We start from the raw sequence: 19561 nt of genomic DNA, 5'->3' as shown, positions 1-19561 counted from the left end.
TTTGCGGCGTTCATGTGTGATGGCCGCATTAGCGTTGCCTAACAGACAAAAGGCCCGCTGCACCCATAAAGAAACATCTTGAGGATCAAGTTCAGTACCGTCCAGCCGAGCGGATTCAGCCAGGTCAAAAATACGGGCCAACGGACCAACTAAATCCAACAATTTGTCCTGACAAGTGGACCAAGCCTTATCCACACCCTTGCGTGGATCCTTTCCGAACTTGGAAAAGAAAGTCAAGAGAGGCTGGTCAATTGTGGGAGTGGAAGCCATGTTAGAGGATAAGGAAGGTTTAGGGCATTCAGATTTCAGTTTGGACCAGACAGACTTGTCCAGGGGCAAACACATTCTGGCAGAAATATACTCGCCAACATGAGAAAGAGGGAACCATTCAGTAGAATTAGGGTGATGAATGAAGGCGGGATCACACATAGGGGAACCCTCAGCATCCAAAATAGGTTAGAAGGAAAAAGGATCTGTTTTTGCTTTTTTAACAGGAGGACTGGGATCATCGGCATTAAGAACATCAAAATTATCATCAGCTTCACAGAAGTCATCGTCCGTGTCCAAAATGTGAGAAATTACCAATTTCTCAGGTACCTCAGTATGTTTTAACTTTTCTTTTCTCTTAGTAAAGGAGACAGATAACCCCTCCTTGACAGGAGGCCTGGGAGGCGCTATGTCCTCAACCTTACGAGAGGAAACCCCTTCAAAATCATGTGACGCAATAACAGAAATTTTGTTTGTATTAGCAGGTACCATTTTTCTGTTTCTGCTATCCCCCGCAGATTGGGCCAAAGTCTTGGACATTAAGGACAATAAGGAATTCTCCATATTCTTAGAAAAACGCTTCATTGAAGCTTCAACTGCATGCTCAACAGAAGAATTTATAAAATAATTCAAATCAGACTTAAATGCCTCCCCCTCCTCATTGTTAAATTCGGAGCTCTGGGAACTGTCAAGCTCCATTGGAATAGCACAGAGAAAACCAGCAATGCAGGGGTTAAAATACAGAAAGTGCAGAGCACTCCTCAGTGGGCGTGTAATAGCAGGCAAAACTTGACCGGGAAAGAAGGGGGCCCCACCCAGGGGCGGTAACACGAAGCCGGCGCTGAGTCAGGAACACCAGAGGGGTGAAGCGGCAAGCGGGAACAGCGCACTAAAGGAAGCGCACGAAATGGCCGCCGCTCAGCGCGAGACAAGAATGAGGCGCGAGAGGGGTAAACGGGAGCGGAAAGACGGGGAAACAGAAGGTGCTCGTACAGACAAAGAACCGGGGTGAGAGCGCAGCGCTACCGCAAAACAGACAACCAATTAACACCGCAAATAACAATAACTATATCAATTACAATGTCACAAGGCAAGAGTACAATGAAAGGGTACTTATCTTGACTGCGAGCAGCAAGAAAAGAGGGCTGTTCGCAGTCTGACCCTTCATTGTACCCTAGACTGCCTGTTCATTGGTTGACCTTTGTTAATTCTTTGGTTTCCCATTGGCCAGTTTCTCCTTGGGCCTGCTGGGAACTGTAGTTTGTTTTCGTTATCTTGGCTGCTATTTACTATAAAGCAAGATTAGAAAGCATAATATGAGCCTCCGGTCTTGCCATAAAATTCAGCATTTACTCATACCACTGTCATTGCATGTCTGGGCATCAAGACGGTTGTTTATATTCACTCCACAACCCACTAACCTCTGGTGACATTAATGCTAGAGTGTTTTTCCAGGCCGTACTAGAGTCTTCTTTTCTCAGAAATACCTAGTAGAGGGGCAGGTTCATTCTTACTCATCCTTGGACCAAGAATCTCCAGAATGTTCTCTATGTAACTAGGCATACACCTGCAAGGCCTAGGAGTTGTGAATGCACTTTATGTTCAAGTCTAAAATTAAAAACAAATTATCCTTATATACTCTGAAAAACTAAGGGCCTGATTACGTGTGCGGTGAACCGGCAGGCTAGTTCACCTCCATCGTAAGGCCATTCACTGCGCGCCAGATTGAGATGGCAGGCGGTGTGCTGGCAGAAGGGAAGCCTGCCCGCCACAGGTTCGACAGAGGCAATCGAAACGATTGCCTGTCGAACCCGTCTGCATCCTCAGAATGGTGGCGGTGCCTAGCACGCACTGTCCGCCAGATTATGATGCTGCTTCCCCGCCAGCCTTTCCATGGCGGTTCAACCGGCATAGAAAGGCTGGCGGGGATGTCCTTTGATGGCCCGTTGTGAGCCCCCCTTGTGCACGGGCTGGTTGTTTGTGCACTTGGGGGCACCTATGGTGGCCTCCTACATTTCCCTGCAACATGTGGCAGGCACCACATGGTGCCTGCCACGTAGTGCAGGGACATGTAAACAGTGCATTCTTAACATTGCGGCGGGTGCTGCAGCCAGCAGTACCTGCGGCAGTATTAAACATGCCCTTTGCAGCCGCTGTGTTGGCAGCCGTATTATAATGTCACTTGTGGGACCGCCGCCTTATAGGCGGCCGGTCCCAATCCCCGGGACGATGGCGGGCAAACTGAAGTCCGTCCGCCATCGTAATGAGTCCCTAAATGTACAAATGTTGAGCTCACCTATATTTAGTACCCTCAACGACTGGCAAATTTTCTCTCTTTTTTGCATGGACACTCAAACTTTCACAAATTCATTTTAAATGTGGAAAACGCTATTTCTGATAAAGGTTTATTCACTCTCTTTTATGTCAGGAGCAGCAGAGTATGATCAGACCTATGGATAGTTTAGTTATTTATGTCAAAACAGGTTTACTTTTTCCACTCTCTCTTTAAAATGTGTCTTTTTACACCAACGCAAACCAATAGGGTTTCAAGAAATCTCCAATTGTTAACCAGAAATGTCTCACGTTTCTCCTTTGATTGTTGGAATTAATATGGTACCTCAGCTTTATCTTCCCAAATAGTCAGCTTTAACTGTTCAAGTGTAGGGTAGTATGTTGCTCCCTCAGAAAGTAATACTTCTTGATAGATGTATCTGGATGGTGAACTAACATGTCTTTTATTATGCTTACTGCAGCAAGATATGAACGACAGTACCAGACAGTCTAATACAAGATGGCTGACATTTTGCCACCAAGAATGAATCAAGATGTCCGACCCTGCAGATCGAATCACAGATCACGCAGTCTTTTGTCTTTATATCTTTCTCAAGCAAATCGCAAGCTCATTCTGTCGAGATTGACGACTTTCTGTTTGTTTTATTTCAGCAAGACAGATAACAGAAGAAAACAATTCAGAAGACAGGCTGTGTCAGAGGAAAAGGACCATTGCATAACCGTCACATTTACAAAAATGTATGGTAATAGTGACTATTACCATACTGTCAGTAAAAACTCTTGCAGTTAAATGAATTGGCCACCATCGAAAAAAGTGCCTCGTCTTTTCTATGCCGGCATCAGAAAGGATTCCACAAAGCTGAACTCCTATTTTTGTCTTCTGCTCCACAAACCTGAACAGGAGGTTGCTTGAATTTTTATTTCACATTGAAAGTATGCATTCAAAGAAGATGAAGAAACATATTTTATCTGACATTTTCTTGTTTGTGTTATGCTAAATGTATGTTATTACGTAGTATGTCAAGATTTTAAACCATTTGCACTATATGGATGCACAAATCAGATATTTCTGACTCCGCCTTGATCATTAAGTCTGTTTCCTATATTATATTTATATCACTAATTGTAAAGCGCCTCACTAACACCTCGTGGAAGCACATGAGAAGCACAGTAAGGGCTCACAGAGCTCTGCAGCACTTATCATGAATTGCCAAAGGGCATCAGGTATCACAATTTCAGTCAAATGACAAACCTGTGGAACTCAAATATGATTCTTTCCAATATGCCAGCATTGCATGTCAAACAAACTAACTTTCAACGAGATTTTGAGGGATTACACTTGTCCAGAACTGTGTTTACCATACTATACTTATTTACAGAGACTTGTATTGGATGCACACTTGAGAAACTCTTTGTGAATTCTGTTTGCACATGAGTATCTTAAAGATGCCTAGGACACCTCAAGGTTTGCTGCAGGGTAAAACCTTTTAAATACAGTAAATATGTCTGTGTAAAGCTAGGAGGCTCAATATATCTTCTCATTTGCTCTAGAGAATCCCAAACCCTCCAAGTAAACTTCTTCACAACACATAGTGATTATTACCTAGGATTCTGTGCTGAAATGATATGGCAATGTTCAAATCGCCTCTCAAAGGACAAACACCAAAACCTTCATCGTTTTTTAAGCAGGTACTGATCACAGATCCAGACATTCCAATGCCCTCAGTCTTCCCAGAGAATGCTACGAGTGCAGCTAAAGGCTGAAGACCAGTCTTTACGATAACCTTGAATTCAACCTTTTCCAGAACACTTTTGCGCTACAGTTCCAACCATGAAACAGACTCACAAAAACTTTACAAACTCTTTGGCAGCAACAACTAACAATGACCATGTCATAAACAAAGCAACACCAACGACGGACCACAGTTAAGCACTTAAATTCCAAAAGTTTGTCTTATCAGTTATGTACACTAAGTTTATATGTGTGGTGCAACAACTTCCAACATCCGTCGTTGTTAGATGCAAAGCAAGTCCAGAAATTTTTTACATAATGGAAGGTGCACTCAAAAAACAAAGTCCAGATTGATATGTATTTTTCCCAAAAATTTCTTAGTCTTCTTTTATTGTTAAAGATAGCGGACAGCCAACGCGTTTCGTTCCTTTAGCACAGGAACTTCTTCAGGGCTGTAATTAATTATAGAACAACATGTATAAAAAACAACATATATACTAACAATACACTTAAAAAACGACATATAAATATAACAACGACATTAAAAACAAATCAATGAATAACAAGACCAACCTAACATACATATATATACACATATCATTGTGTTAAAATTTGTTTACATAGATTATTTCACATCTGAAATCTTCTAGCTAAGATAAAAAATATATATATGTATATCCAATTATTCCCATAATCATGGCAGGATCTTACACCAAAAATAGAGAACATTGCGATATATATCAGAATAAAGATATAGAAAGAGAGGGAGAAAGAAGCATCAGTTACAAGAATAGATATCACCAGATTTTAATACAAACGATACTCAAATGCTGCTGCATATATTCCAAGAATAAACACCTGATAAATGAAAAAGAAAAGGGGACGAAACACTTTCGTATATGTCAAAAATAAACAAAAAATGGACAGAAATTAGACAGAAAGAAGTGACAGAAAGGTAGACAAAAAGTGAGGAAAAGCTCACCGTATGGTTAGTTGCGTGAATATATACTCATTCCAAAGTGTTTGATTCAAATTATTCACAACACAGTGTGACATGTCACACGTTCAATAATCGAAAAAGCATCTGTAACATAGAAATACAAAGACCTAATGGTATCATGGGGATACAAAACCCAATGGCATCATAGTTGAAAAACTGAATATATGAAACACGCGCACAATTCTAAAATGTATAACCAATGTAAAATAAACTCACCTTCAAATACGAAGGTCTTAAGAGCGTTTTATTGAAATATCAGAAAGAGTAGTCCCTCAGAATAATAAGACGTCCTCTGTTGGACCCAAAAAATCTAAAGGAGAAAGAAGGAGTATTTTCACCACAGCTATTCATCAAGGCGTCGCAAACAGAGATAATAATTCATCAAAGACGTATATATCCTACCTAACATCCGATTGTGAGCGTATTGTTAACATTGTTTATGTACCCATGGGCAGTTTACAAAGTTAATGATGAAAAGATTTGGACATTCAACATATCAACAGAACAAGCGTGTCGTTCAAACAGGATAACATAACAAACTCCTCACTTCATGTTCCACCGGCATTTTAAAATAAAAGTCACTTTTCCATTTGAGGCCAGCCGAAAAACCCCGTGTCAAACAGGATACATATCAGACCAAGGTCGAAAACGCTTTAGATTTTTTTGGTCCAACAGAGGACTTCTTATTATTCTGAGGGACTACTCTTTCTAATATTTCAATAAAACTCTCTTAAGACCTTCGTATTTGAAGGTGAGTTTATTTTACATTGGTTGTACATTTTAGAATTGTGCACATGTTTCATATATTCAGTTTTTCAACTATGATGCCATTGGGTTTTGTATCCCCATGATACCATTAGGTCTTTGTATTTCTATGTTACAGATGCTCTTTCGATTATTGAACGTGTGACATGTCACACTGTTTGTGAATAATTTGAATCAAACACTTTGGAATGAGTATATATTCACGCAACTAACCATACGGTGAGCTTTTCCTCACTTTTTGTCTACCTTTCTGTCACTTCTTTCTGTCTAATTTCTGTCCATTTTTTGTTTAATTTTGACATACACGAAAGTGTTTCGTCCCCTTTTCTTTTTCATTTATCAGGTGTTTATTCTTGGAATATATGCAGCAGCATTTGAGTATCGTTGTTATTAAAATCTGGTGATATCTATTCTTGTAACTGATGCTTCTTTCTCCCTCTCTTTCTATATCTTTATTCTGATATATATCGCAATGTTCTCTATTTTTGGTGTAAGATCCTGCCATAATTATGGGAATAATTGGATATACATATATAGGGCCCGATTCACAGAACAAACTTAAGACTAAATCCTAAACTTAGTACCATTCTGGTATTCACAGAATGCACTTAGTACTTCTGGTATTCACAGAATGAACTTACTACTTTTGCTATTCACAGAATGAACTTAGTACTTTTGCTATTCACAGAATGGATTTACGACTCCTAAACTTACGTCCGCACTCGGGCCGGAAATTCCGGCCCGGAGGCGGAGCTTCCGGCCCGGAGGCGGAGCTTCCGGCCCGGAGGCGGAGCTTCCGGCCCGGAGGTGGGGATTCCGGCCGATTTAGCTATGGCTGAAATCTCCACCTCCGGGCCGGAAGCTCCGCCTCCGGCCCGGAAGCCCCGCCTCTGGGCCAGAAGCTCCGCCTCCGGGCCGGAATTTCCGGCCCGAGTGCGGACGTAAGTTTAGGAGTCGTAAATCCATTCTGTGAATAGCAAAAGTACTAAGTTCATTCTGTGAATAGCAAAAGTAGTAAGTTCATTCTGTGAATACCAGAAGTACTAGGTGCATTCTGTGAATACCAGAATGGTACTAAGTTTAGGATTTAGTCTTAAGTTTGTTCTGTGAATCGGGCCCTTATATTTTTTGTCTTAGATAGAAGATTTCAGATGTGAAATATTCTATGTAAACAAATGTTAACACAATGATATGTATATATATATATGTATGTTAGGTTGGTCTTGTTATTCATTGATTTGTTTTTAATGTCGTTGTTATATTTATATGTCGTTTTTTAAGTGTATTGTTAGTATATATGTTGTTTTTTATACATGTTGTTCTATAATTAATTACAGCCCTGAAGAAGTTCCTGTGCTAAAGGAACGAAACGCGTTGGCTGTCCGCTATCTTTAACAATAAAAGAAGACTAAGAAATTTTTTGGAAAAATACATATCAATCTGGACTTTGTTTTTTGAGTGCACCTTCCGTTATGTAAAAAACAATGACCATGTCCACAAGAGCTAAAAATGGCATCTAAGCGCCTATATGACATCAAATTCAGGTACAGCAAGATCAAAGGCATCAAAAGAGGATTCCAATTCTCCTCTATACTTGGATTCCACTCCACAGCCTCAGTATTATTTTAACAGGAGATATTGTTCCTATTTTGGTTTGGGTGTTCCCCTTTAGGAATAGCACCTTCACAGTGACCTACATTACCTCTTAGAAATTCCATCTCAATACCCTGTCTTCAACATAGATACAAATGCATGGCCTCCCCTGTCACCTTCGCTATATCATGCAATGATTAGAGAACTGGCTAAAACAAAAACACAAAGGAACATATTTGTCTAATGTTTACCATAGAGAGAAAGAGGGCAAAATGTTTTGATAAAATAGACCTAGATTCCCCAAAAGAGTTTTTCACAGAAAATAGTGATGGCAGCTTTAGCCTGAGATTGATCAACCCATTAAGAACAATCATTGAAAAAGCCAATGGGTCTCGCTTCTGCCAGTGGTTGGTTGCTCGAAGTATTGAAGCATTGGTAAAGCCTAAACCCCTCTTCAGCCACCTTCTACTGTTTTCTACTGTTTTCTTTTTATATTTGCAGTCTGACAGTGGCAGAAATTAAAGCACAATGACAATGTTGGAGTATTAATTTGTATACTTGCAAGATGAGCCTCACATTGCGTGATGCAAAGTGACACAACATCACAGCCATCTTGGGAGTACAGAAATCGAACACTCCAAGATGGCCAGGCATGCTATTAAACGAGCAGTGGCAAAATCAAACGCACAAGCAGCTGCATTAGAGATGTGCAGCATTAAGTGGCAGTGGAGAGCAGCAGGGCCACATTCCGCATGGCGACACAGAGACGGAAAGGGGAAACAGAATGATTTGACAACGGAGGAGACGTTACTGCCACAACCTGAGGGCACTGCTTAAAGTCAACTCCAATGACAAATGCCGATAGAAAGATATTGGCAATACCATGTAACCTTTCACAAAATGCTCTGTATATATATATTTGATAGACCGCTACAACTGTCTATTGGCAAGGCCTAAAAGGTATGAGTCCACGATTGAGAGAGGTCTAATAGAAGAGATATCCACGACATTAGGCTTCTATTCTGTCCCTGCCAACTTCTGCATACAATGCTGAATCATGATCATCACCTACCTTCCCAATCCCTGATTTGATTGATAGCATTTTGCTGTTCCCTAAGTGGGTTTGTGCCATGTAAGGAAAAAATGACAAAAGAAGTGACAAAGCTGTAACTAGGACATTGAAATTATTTTCTGTATTAAAAGAATGTGTTAATATACCCTAAAGGAATTGGTCATCGATATTTCTATAAAGTTTCACAAATCTTTCTTTTGAGGGTCTCTATCTTCCTATAGTAACAAAAGCTTTACAGTGCCTTACCCATGCTATTTTAATTCCCAAATCATTAAGTTGGCCAAGACATATAGTTCATTGATTCAGTCCCATCAGGTGACCCACCTGAATCATCTTTAAAATTGGTGACTGTTCCCCCCGCATTTGTATGTACAGCTGTCTGATAGTAGACGTGATGGAGACTTTTGATCTCTTTAATGATGATGGTGGTGCAGTAACTCAGATGTATGATCTTTGCTCATCACTATTCAAAACTCTTCTAGGCTGCTCTTAACTAGATTTTGTGGCTTCAGTTTTATCACTATAGATAATTCTGTGATTCTGCTATGTTATGATGTCAAGTAGAGACATGATCAGTCTGCTTGATCGACACAACCTTTACCTTGGTAGACCTTCACTGTCGTCAACACTATGGGGCTTATTTAGAAGCCCCTAGTGCCCCTGGTGCGCCACTTTTAATATGGGAAAAAGTGACGTACCAGCAGTGCACGGAGCTTGAAAATAAGCTCCTACGTGTTTCATAAAGATATGACAACTAACATTCCTTCCCATTATCACTGTTAAATTATCTCAGAAGGCTCCCTCTAGACCAGAAGCCAACCCTTCTATAGGGGCAGGTTTACTAAGGCTTCGCGTAATACAGTTTACCAACAAATGTTGCTGCATCGCCTGAAAGGGAGAAAACAGACCAGTGCCATAGCTGCAAGAGATGTTGCTGTTTTCTCTCCTCAACTGGAAATAGCAAATTCCAGTTAAGGGGAGCCAGTCCCGGTGGGTCTCTAAACCTCCTCAGGCTCTTTCATTTATGTGTTGCTGTTATTCTCTCCCCCAGCACTGTGGCACAAGGCACCAACGGACACAACCTTGAAACATGGTACAAGGGTGTGTGCATGATGTTAAGCAGAGGTTTTGTACTGGAATAGAACTCGCCCAGTATAAAATACTATACTTAGACAAAGTCAGATAAGGTTAGACACTTTTCTCAGTTTGGTTGTGTGCTGTATAGTGCAGCACACATGCAAAGTTGGAAAAGCTTTAAGGAAAGAAAACTTTAATCAAACTTTACACCTGTCTCGATGAGGCATTCATTTTTGGCATAAAGTCCTGTCTATCTTTTTTTAAAAGATAGGGCTTTGCCTCAAAATCCTTGGATGGTTGCAAGGGAATGCCCATGTACCACCCATGGGACGATCCCTTGATGCAAAGTAGCACAACCCTTTACTTTGGATTATTTTAGTACTACTTTCCAATGCAAATTAAGATATGAGCTGGAAAGTAAATTCCAAAACAACACTTTGTGCTTGTGTGTATCATTTTTGTGATGCACACCTAAAGCAAAGTGTTAGTAGATCTGCGCCTTAGAGTTTAACTCCCCAATGCACAAGGGAAAAATACATGCAACAAGACTTCCTCAGCTATTTTCCCTGACTTTGGAACTCACTATGCTTTTCTGGAATTCAGGAGGGAGCTAAAGACCATGCTCTTCAGGCAACATCCACCAGGCTGCCTGGCGCAAACTGCCAGTGTCATATACTCTGCTGTCTATACCAGGATCCTTTCTCTCACCAATGTGGTTACTGCATGATGACATTATGTATGAAGGATGGCAACTGTGCATTGCCCTTGCCATACCGTCAAAGTGGCATAGACCACATGATCTCATTTTGATTACCTGTACCTCTGTAACTGCCTCGTAAAACTACCCCTCACTGCTGTGCACCCTAACAATATGTATCTCCTTCATAAAATGCTCTGCTGCCCTAGAAACTAAGGAGCATATTATCAAGACAGGTGATAAAATTATCGCTGCTTTAGCGGCAGAAAACTGCCGCTAAAACGGCGATAATGGGCTTGATAATATGCTCTATGGAATTCCAATTGAAGCTCAGGTTAGATGTCCTTCACATCTAACATGGGCTTCAATTGGAATTCCATAGAGCATATTATCAAGACCATTATCGCAGTTTTAGCGGCAGTTTCCTGCCGCTAAAGCGGCGATAATTTTATCGCCTGTCTTGATAATATGCCCCTACGTTTGGAATGTCATTAACTCATTTTTGTGTTAACAGACCACTGAACCAATTTAGTTAATCAGTCATTCTCATTCTCGGTAACATCATCAAAGCATCTAATTGCCAACATTATTTACAGAGGATCAAGTTTTCATTCAGATGAATGACTTTCACTCCGTTCATAAAGTTAATGATGTATAATGGATTGGTCTTACTGGAACATTACTCTACCAAACACTAGGGGGCAGAGTTATCATTGCTTTGCACTGCCCTTGCCCCACGCAAAGCAACGTAGGGTGACTCAAAACTTAAAATCAGATTTACCAAGCCACACAAGACCACCCAATATGGCCCTGCGTGGCTTGGTTAATCTGATGTATTCAAGGCAGTGCAAGTTGCTGCCTTGTGTTACACTGCGTGCTGGAGGTGTTGCATCGATGGAGTGTGGGTGTTCCCCACGCATCCACCTATGCATTCTGACACATTCCAGGATTTACTAACACTGGTAGACCTGGGAATGCATCCGAATTGTATGCCTTCCCACCAGAGATGCAACAGGGAGAAATATCTTTATTTATCCTCCTTGTTTCCTCTTCCTAAGTCTTAGAAAGAGGAAAAAGCCTTCAAAGATTGTTTTTGTGTAGGAAGATGTCCCTTCCTGCACAAGGGAATCCTGCCTACAATGCAGGCACCAATGCACCATGACACAAGAGTGCTTGCATTGGCGCTAGGCTGCACTGAGTGTGCCAGTGCAAGGAGAGTATGGGAATGCGTCCTACGCCACATAATGCTAAATGTGGCGTATTCCTGCCCTCTTCCTTTCATGCAGCTCAGCACATTGTCTTGCTGAGTGGTGAGAACAGATGCCAAATATGGGCCTAGTTCTTTCCTGTTATTTATCTAGCATATTCAATTGTATTGCTCCTTAAGCTCTCACCTGTGTTCAGCACTCTCTTGCTTATCACCCAGTTTTGCTCTATACATGTACCATTACATACATACATACAGGACCACGAAACTACAGGCAACTGAACATCTGATCGTTTCTAGCACTGTGAAAAGCACATACTACAGTACTCAGCCTTTAATAACATTAGTCATAACGAAGGCCACTCATTGAGTGTGAAACCAGTGGACACCACACACATAATAAAACACAGAAAAAACAATATAGTTACTGTGATCTGTCTTCCTGTGTGCAAGATACTGTAGCTGCCTTTAATTTATGAGGTTTTCAAAAATATTTTGCTGAAATGTGACATATTTGAAAAGTGGTAATTTGTGATATAGGACATTGCTGTTTGTGACCTCTCAGCAGAAAATGCTCCAAGAATCACAGTCTGATCAAGTGATAGAGCATAGTGTTGTCAGGGTCTTGCAGCCACTCAAGCCTATAAGAAGCACAGCGTACCTCGTTGCAATCGTTATAGGCTATGGCACCTACCACTGTTCCTTCCTGGAGAATAGTCAAGGGAGTGCTGATCTGTGATTCTTCACATGATGCCCCAAAGCCTGGACAAGGTATCCACTTTGGCGACTTTTTGTTCCTGGTCATTAGTCTATAACAGAGTCACATGAAAAACAACATCCAGTGCAATTGCCTCAGGGGCAATACTCATAGTGAGCACAGAAATTGTAGGTTTTGTATATTGAATAAATGGTCACTGTGTGACAGGCCCCTAAGAAGTAATACCTCCATTGTTAGTATAACTGTGATCACCAGTTTGCAGCTCCATGGAGAAAAACATCACAGGATGAAGTTGTGCAGTCTTGGGGTCTCCTTTGGATAGTGCTCCACCAATCGCAAATTGTGAAGCGTCAGCCTCCACCACATACAGAAATGCAGGGTATGGTTGTCAGAAGATGGGCGCCGAGGTAAAAAACTCTTTCAACCTTTGGAAGGTGATTTCGGTTTCTGGGGTCCCATTAAAAACACACCTTTCTACAGGAAATTGGTTGTGGGGACAACAGTATTGAGAAGTTGGCAATAAATTACCTTTGGAAATTTGCAAATCTTAGGAGGGTTTGAACATCCTTTACAGAAGATGGTAAAGGTCTGTTCAAAATCGCTTTTACCTTTCGTTGGCCAATGTGTATCCCTGGCAGGATGATGAGCAAGTGCGTAATTCAACATTTGTAGTGTGGAAAATATATTTTTCAAGCTTGGCGAAAAGATTGTGCTCATGTAGACATTGAAGGACACCCCACACCTGTTCCACATGCTCATCTTTTGTATTGGAGGAGGGTAAAATATTCTATACGTAGATAACCACTTATACATCCAGAAGGTCCTAAAGGACCTAATTTATAAAAAATAAAAAAAACTGGAATGCCGCTGGTGTGTTACAGAGCAGAAAAGCCATAACAGAATACTTGTAGAATAAGTATTTTACACAAAATGTGATCTTACATACGTCTCCATCTTGGACTCAAACAGGATGTTATGCCCCACAAAGGTACAGTTTTGTATACATGGCTGCCCGTCGAACTAGGTGCAGGAGTACTGTTATCAAGGGGAACGGGTACCTGTTCATATGGTATTTTTGTTCAGGGTTCTCTTTGAACAAGTCATCAGTTCTCCATTCTTTTTAGGCACAGAAAGAGAGGTGAGTGTACCTGAGGTGTCAACCGTCAGATAAATCCTTTTACCAGGAGCTTGTGAAGATATTCTTGAAAATTTTAATTTGTTTGCTGGTTAAGGTGTATATTCGACTCCATGGTAAGATTGCCTCTGTTTGCGGACTATCTGGCAGTCAAAACTCCAGTGTGAGGGCAGGGTACTAGCTTTTGTGTTGCTGAACACATCTTGGAAATCACAGTTTTTAAGTGTCTGACAATCCTCAAGAGTGGTTTCCACCACTATACAAGACAGACGGATAACTGACCGCAGAGGTTCCACATCGATAAGCTACAAGCATCATGCGTTCTTGGTCATTCTTCTCCTTCTCATGAGAACTCATCTCCAAACACGTTACCATGGTTCTTCTTGGCTGCGCCATCTTCTCATATCCTACTATCTATCAAAACAAAACGCATATATGCTAACTAACGAGGCTTTGTCCACACCTGCAGTGGAAAGAAAAAATGCAATGTTACATTCCACAGTGAAGGTTAAACACAATCAGATTCGCTAGCATGAAATTGTATATGAAATGAAACTAAAATATACTAGGTAAAGGGATGGAGATATTGCTTTGAAGGCTGCGGACAGATCATGCAGAATCAGGATAGTCGTGTCTCACTGGTCCACCTGGCAGCAATAGAATCTGCCACAGCAACCAGTGCCGAATCAGTGCTATCGCCACTCCGGAACCCATTCCACAAGATCGTTAGCAGTAAGGAACTGAGCTAATTCTTGATTGATATACTTCTCAAGAATTTTTGCCGGAGTAGGCAAAATAGAGAAATTGGGCATAGGTTTTTTAAGTCTCCAGGATCCCCATTCCTTTCTTTTTAAGGGGTATAACAATTGTCTCTTTCCAGCACTGGGAGAACACGTCTGACTCAAGAACCTAATTAAAAACCTTCTCCAAGCAGGCTGCAATTAATTCTGGCACAAGTTGCAACACACTGGGAGGACAAGGGTCATCTGGAGATCCAGATATTATGTGTTAAAGAAGAGTTTTTATTTTCAGGGAGGAAATGAGGGAAAACATGGACAGAGTACCCTTAGGGGTCTGATTTGTGGAGTTGCATTCCGTTCGCAAGAGAGTTTGCCTGTCCTGGCTACTATTAAATTAAAAAAAGATCTTGAGATCCCTGATATAAGTAGCAACGCTGTGGCAAAAACTTTGAGAGTTCTTTAACACCTATTGAACTGCCGGAGACGCGAAATCTTTTACTATTGCCCTTCTGCCTATGCATTTTAAATGGCACCACAAGGTGGTCTGTCCAACTCAGAGGAAGACAATCTTCTACCACCAGAGCAGAATGATTAGTGAAAATACCATCCAGCGTGTGACCAGTTATATGGGTAGTGGAGTCAACCAATTGCAAAAAATCCAAAGATGTTCATAAGCTGTAAAAATGTATTAGTGTCATTGCAGTCTTTATCTTCCAGATAGAAGTTAAAATCCCCATAAATAGTAAAAGTGGGATATAAGGTTCCAAAACTTGGTACCAATTCTTAATAAACTGTATTCTCTATCCTGGTGGGCGGGGATAAACAAGTGACCCAAACTAGAATGATATATGGTTCTTTTGAATTCTGAATAGCGCCACCTCACACCCATCAAGTGAAGTTGCGCTTATGGGCTTTAAACAATAATGGCCAATCCGCCTCCTCTTCGAGAGGAACGGTCTAACTTGACAATGGTATATCCCGGAGGGAGAGCTGCCACTAAGTTAGTTCCTGAGTCTTCTTCGCCCAGGTTTCCATGATAAAAAGACACTCTAATTGTGAGCTAAGAATCAGCTCACTGATTTCCATACTGTGCCTTATCATGAAGCATGCATACACCAGAGTGTTGTAAATTGAAACAGAATGTGATTAAGCATTTACTAAAGACATTAATGCTTTCCCTTTAGATCATGTTTTTCTTCGTTATGTTGACCGAAGTCCGGACTCCATTTTGTATTGACATGCTGCCATGTGTTCACCACGAGGAGAGTCCGACCTCTGTGTTAGTTGCTCTTGTAATCTGCCTAGCAACAGTTTATAAATAGCTCTCTCCTGTCCATCTGGCGCATGCCCAGACTTGACCACATCTGTTATAATTAGCCTTGCTTGACCATGTGTTTTCGCGGGCTCAAGGAGTGTGTTGGCTCCGCCCATGTATTGATTCAGTATTGAGAATGACCATAAATGGTAATGTTCTTCGGCCTCATGTTGTATCCACCCACTTATGAGCCCCTCTGTTGTGTATAAAAGGGGACTGTGTACGCAAGTTCTTTGTGCTACTCCATGCAATACTGAAGAGTGTTGTGTGGATTGTAGGACCACCCTTAAGGGTTAATAAATGCTGTTTTTGTACTTTGCAGTTTCCGTGCCAACTTCCTTATAGATTCCGTTACAGGAGAGCGAACCCTTGTGTCCTGCGGGCCTAGCTGGGGCCTGTATTCATCAATTGGCGCCCGTCACGTGGGGCTCATCGGCGACTCGGATGCTCGAAGGACTGGTCGCGACGAAGGTGAGGAGTTTGGCCGGGGACGTGATCACTGCCAGCGGCGTCTTAGCCCTGGCATCCCGAGGTTTTTCTTCCTTCCCTTCCGAGCTGACCGTCTGGGTGGCGCCGGTCATCGACTGAGACCTCTTCTGTCGGTCCTGCCGTGAGAGCCGTTTGGGCGATTGTGGAGCTTGGCAGTTGGAACCTGGACTCTTGATTGGTAAGAACCGTTGTACGGTACTTGCTCCGAGTTTTTGAAGCCTGGGTTGGCTATTTGAGTTTGATTGATGATGACTAGTCATATTTTGAATTTGTCTTTGTGAAAATATATGCGTTGCAACACATATAGGCAGGTAATGTGGAGAGATTTCTCCGGAGCTGTGTAAACTTTGAACGGCGCAACGATTAAGTGCCATTTTTCCTTATAATATTGCATATTTTGCATTATTCCTAGCATGCCTGCTTTTAGCGCACTCCGTAAGTGGTGCTGCTGTTTTGGTAACCGGTTGGACCTCGAGGAATCTGCTCCAGCTCCCCCAGAGGGGACTCCTAATAGGGATATGTATGTGAAGCATGGTCTTTCTTCCATAATGTACAGCACACTATGGAGGAAATACACGAAGAAGGATCCTGAGTTGCGATGGCCTTTGTATGGATCGTTTGATATACGTAAGATTGAGTATGTGGAACAGTGTATGTGTAAGCGACGTGCTCGTCAGGATATGTTTGAATGTGTGCGGTTGTGGGTGAAGGAGGTGCGTGAGCGAGAGAAACGTGAGAAAGCGCTGTTTGATAAAGAGCAACGGAAGAATGATCATGTGCGAGCGCAGGAAGCGAAGCGTCGGGAGGACAAAGAGCAAACGGACAGACAAGAGAAAGAGCGTAGGCTACAGGTCTCGGGTCAATATGTTGTTCGTCAGCCACTTTATCCTGTCCTTAATAATCCTGATGATGATTTTTATTTACTAGATCGCTCTCCGCCCCCTTATGTTGGCGCATCCGCTCCGCGGCCGCAAGATTCTGGCCCGGCTTCGGGTAAGGTAGACACACGGTCCATGTTATCGGCCGAGCATATGGCTGAGCTTCGGAAACTTTCCCTCCGTGCACTTAAGGGCAAGATGTCTAAGGAGGAGTTGTTTCATACTTGGGGGTTGTGGCAAGATAGAGAGAGGGTGTATTTTCTGTCTCATTTCGCGGATGAAGTAATTGCTGCTTTCCGAAAATATTCTAGTGTCCTTGAGCCTGACGAAGTGTCTTCGGATGCCGGAGCATTACGTAATGGTGTTTTTTCTCCCCCTAAGGCTCCTGATGCGGCTCGGCGGCTGTTCGCCTTGCGGGACGAGGTGCTGGCCCTTAGAGAGAAAGCACGCCAACAAACGGAGGAGGAGAAGCAGTCGGATTCGTTTACGGCAGGGGGCCACCCATCCACCTCCCAGTCAGATAAGGATGACGTAGTGCATGCTAAACCAATGCGAGAGGCGGCGCCTTTGTATGTTCCTCCTAAGGGAGCAGGGACTAGCTCGGATATTAACTCCGCCGATGCAAGGGGATATTTCGTATATAATTGGGTTTATACTCCATGGCATAGGGCCGATGTTATGGCGTTAAAGAATGCATTGCCTGACCCCCGCAAGAATCCAGCGGCCTTCTATGAAGAAGTCGAGGGGGCCTTGAATTCTTGCATTATGACCTTAGCGGATATAGACCTGTTCTTTGGCCTTATCCTACCGCCGGATACGTGGCGCTCTGTCCGAAGGGTAGATGATGCGGTTGCCTTCAAGGCCCGGTGGTCTGAGCTTGAGGACGAAGACAGGGAGAGGAAGCCCGCACAGAAACCACCCCAGAATATTTTAGATCTCCCTGCTGCTATTGTGGCTAAGTTGAAAACAATTATCCCCCCTAAAAAGATTGACTGGAATATGTTAGCTGCATGTAAACAGAAAGTTGACGAGTCAGTTGCAGATTTCTTCACGCGTTTTGAAGAAACGTTTCATGACTTTAGTGGCCAGTCGCTTACTGACGAAACAGGCCGCCACCTTTTCGCGGACAAATATGTGGCTAATCTGCTACCGGCAGTTGCGGCCCGGTTAAAAGCGAGCGAGAGTTCCTGGTCCTCCGCGACGCCGACGGCCCTTCTGACTATCGCTCAGTATTATGAGCGTCAGGAGCACGAGGCGAAGGGCCAGGAAGAGAAGAAATCGAAAGACCTCAAGACTAAGGTGATGTTAGCACAAGTATATGGCCCGCCCCGACGGGGTAATAATAGAGGAAGGGGCGGATCTTATGGTCCCCCTTCGGGCCGATCTGATTTGAATAGGAACCAGTGTGCGTATTGTAAGCAATTGGGCCATTGGGCCAGGGATTGCCCAGTGTTGCGTGCTTCACGTCAGGGGCATACTCCGGGTGGCCCGAGAGGTAAAGGGGGTTCCTCGAACTTTAGAGGGAATTCTAATGATAATGCCCGTTTCGATACTGCTGGGCAGCACCGAGATAGCTCAAATGTGTTCGATCGCCAGCACCAGTATCATGTGTCGGACATCGATCGATCGGGATATCACGATTCGCAGCATGCATAGGAATGCGTTGGATGGGGGTCTGAATCAGTTGAGGTGCCGGTCGATCAGACGGGTCCTTATGTATCGGCTGAGGTTTTAGGTTCTACTGATCAGTTCCTAGTAGATACAGGAGCGACACGTAGTGCATTGTCTAGGTACTTGGTTCCGGGGGCTCCCCCATCCGGCTCAGTGGTTACATCGGTAGGGTTTGACGGTACACTCTCCCGAAGCCCTCTTTCACAGCCCCTTACATTTAAGGTTGATTCTTTTTCTGCGCCCTGTCCGTTTCTGCTTGCTCCGTACACACCGGATAACATTATGGGCCTTGATATGTTAAAGTACTTTAGGGCTACAATCCGCTGCTCCCCTGAGGGTGTGAGGGTGATCTTAAATGACAACTACCCCCGGTCTGGGCGGATGTGTACGATATCAGAGGATGCGTTGTTGGCTACCCTCCCCCGAGCTTTATGGGCGACTTCGGACACAGATGTGGGACAAATGGTGATTCCTCCGGTCCACATTAGTGTCCAGGAGGGGGCGGTGTTACCACGCCTCCCGCAGTATCGTATTTCCCAGGAGGGCGAGGAGGCTCTCATACAGATTGTGCAAGACTTGATCGCAGTAGGGGTAGTGGAAGAAGTTCCCTATAATATCTGTAACAGTCCGATTCTCCCTATTCTGAAAAAGGACACGGATGCAAAGGTCTATCGGTTCATAATTGATTTGAGGGAGGTGAACAAGATCGTGATACCTCAGTACCCGGTGGTTTCCGATATCACGACGTTGCTTACCTTGGTCCCGCCTACGGCGACCATGTTTTCAGTGATTGATTTGAAGAATGCCTTCTTTTCCATTCCCATTCATCCTGATAGCCGATTTCTTTTTGGGTTCACATTAAATAATAGATCTTATCGTTTTTGTAGAATTCCCCAAGGCTACACAGAAAGCC

The 19561-nt window shown here is 42.9% G+C and overlaps 1 protein-coding gene across 3 annotated transcripts in view; it reads left to right on the top strand.

The window, feature by feature from the left end:
- Nucleotides 1–4078, top strand: part of SVOPL (SVOP like) — a 321589-nt gene extending 317511 nt beyond the window's left edge. Inside the window, exon 16 of one of the 3 annotated variants that reach the window (XM_085652034.1) lies at nucleotides 3211–4078. In XM_085652034.1, coding sequence (XP_085508160.1) covers nucleotides 3211–3222 — 12 coding nt within the window. In that variant the 3' untranslated portion in view covers nucleotides 3223–4078. Of the gene's footprint in view, nucleotides 1–3020 lie in introns of all 3 variants that reach the window. The other 2 variants (XM_085652032.1, XM_085652033.1) reach the window with 2 other exon arrangements.
- The last annotated feature ends 15483 nt before the right edge of the window (nucleotides 4079–19561 follow it).

This window comes from Triturus cristatus, chromosome 4_1 (genome assembly GCF_964204655.1).
Source record: "Triturus cristatus chromosome 4_1, aTriCri1.1, whole genome shotgun sequence".
NCBI lineage: Eukaryota > Metazoa > Chordata > Amphibia > Caudata > Salamandridae > Triturus > Triturus cristatus.
This window is presented reverse-complemented; position numbering and strand designations above follow the sequence as displayed.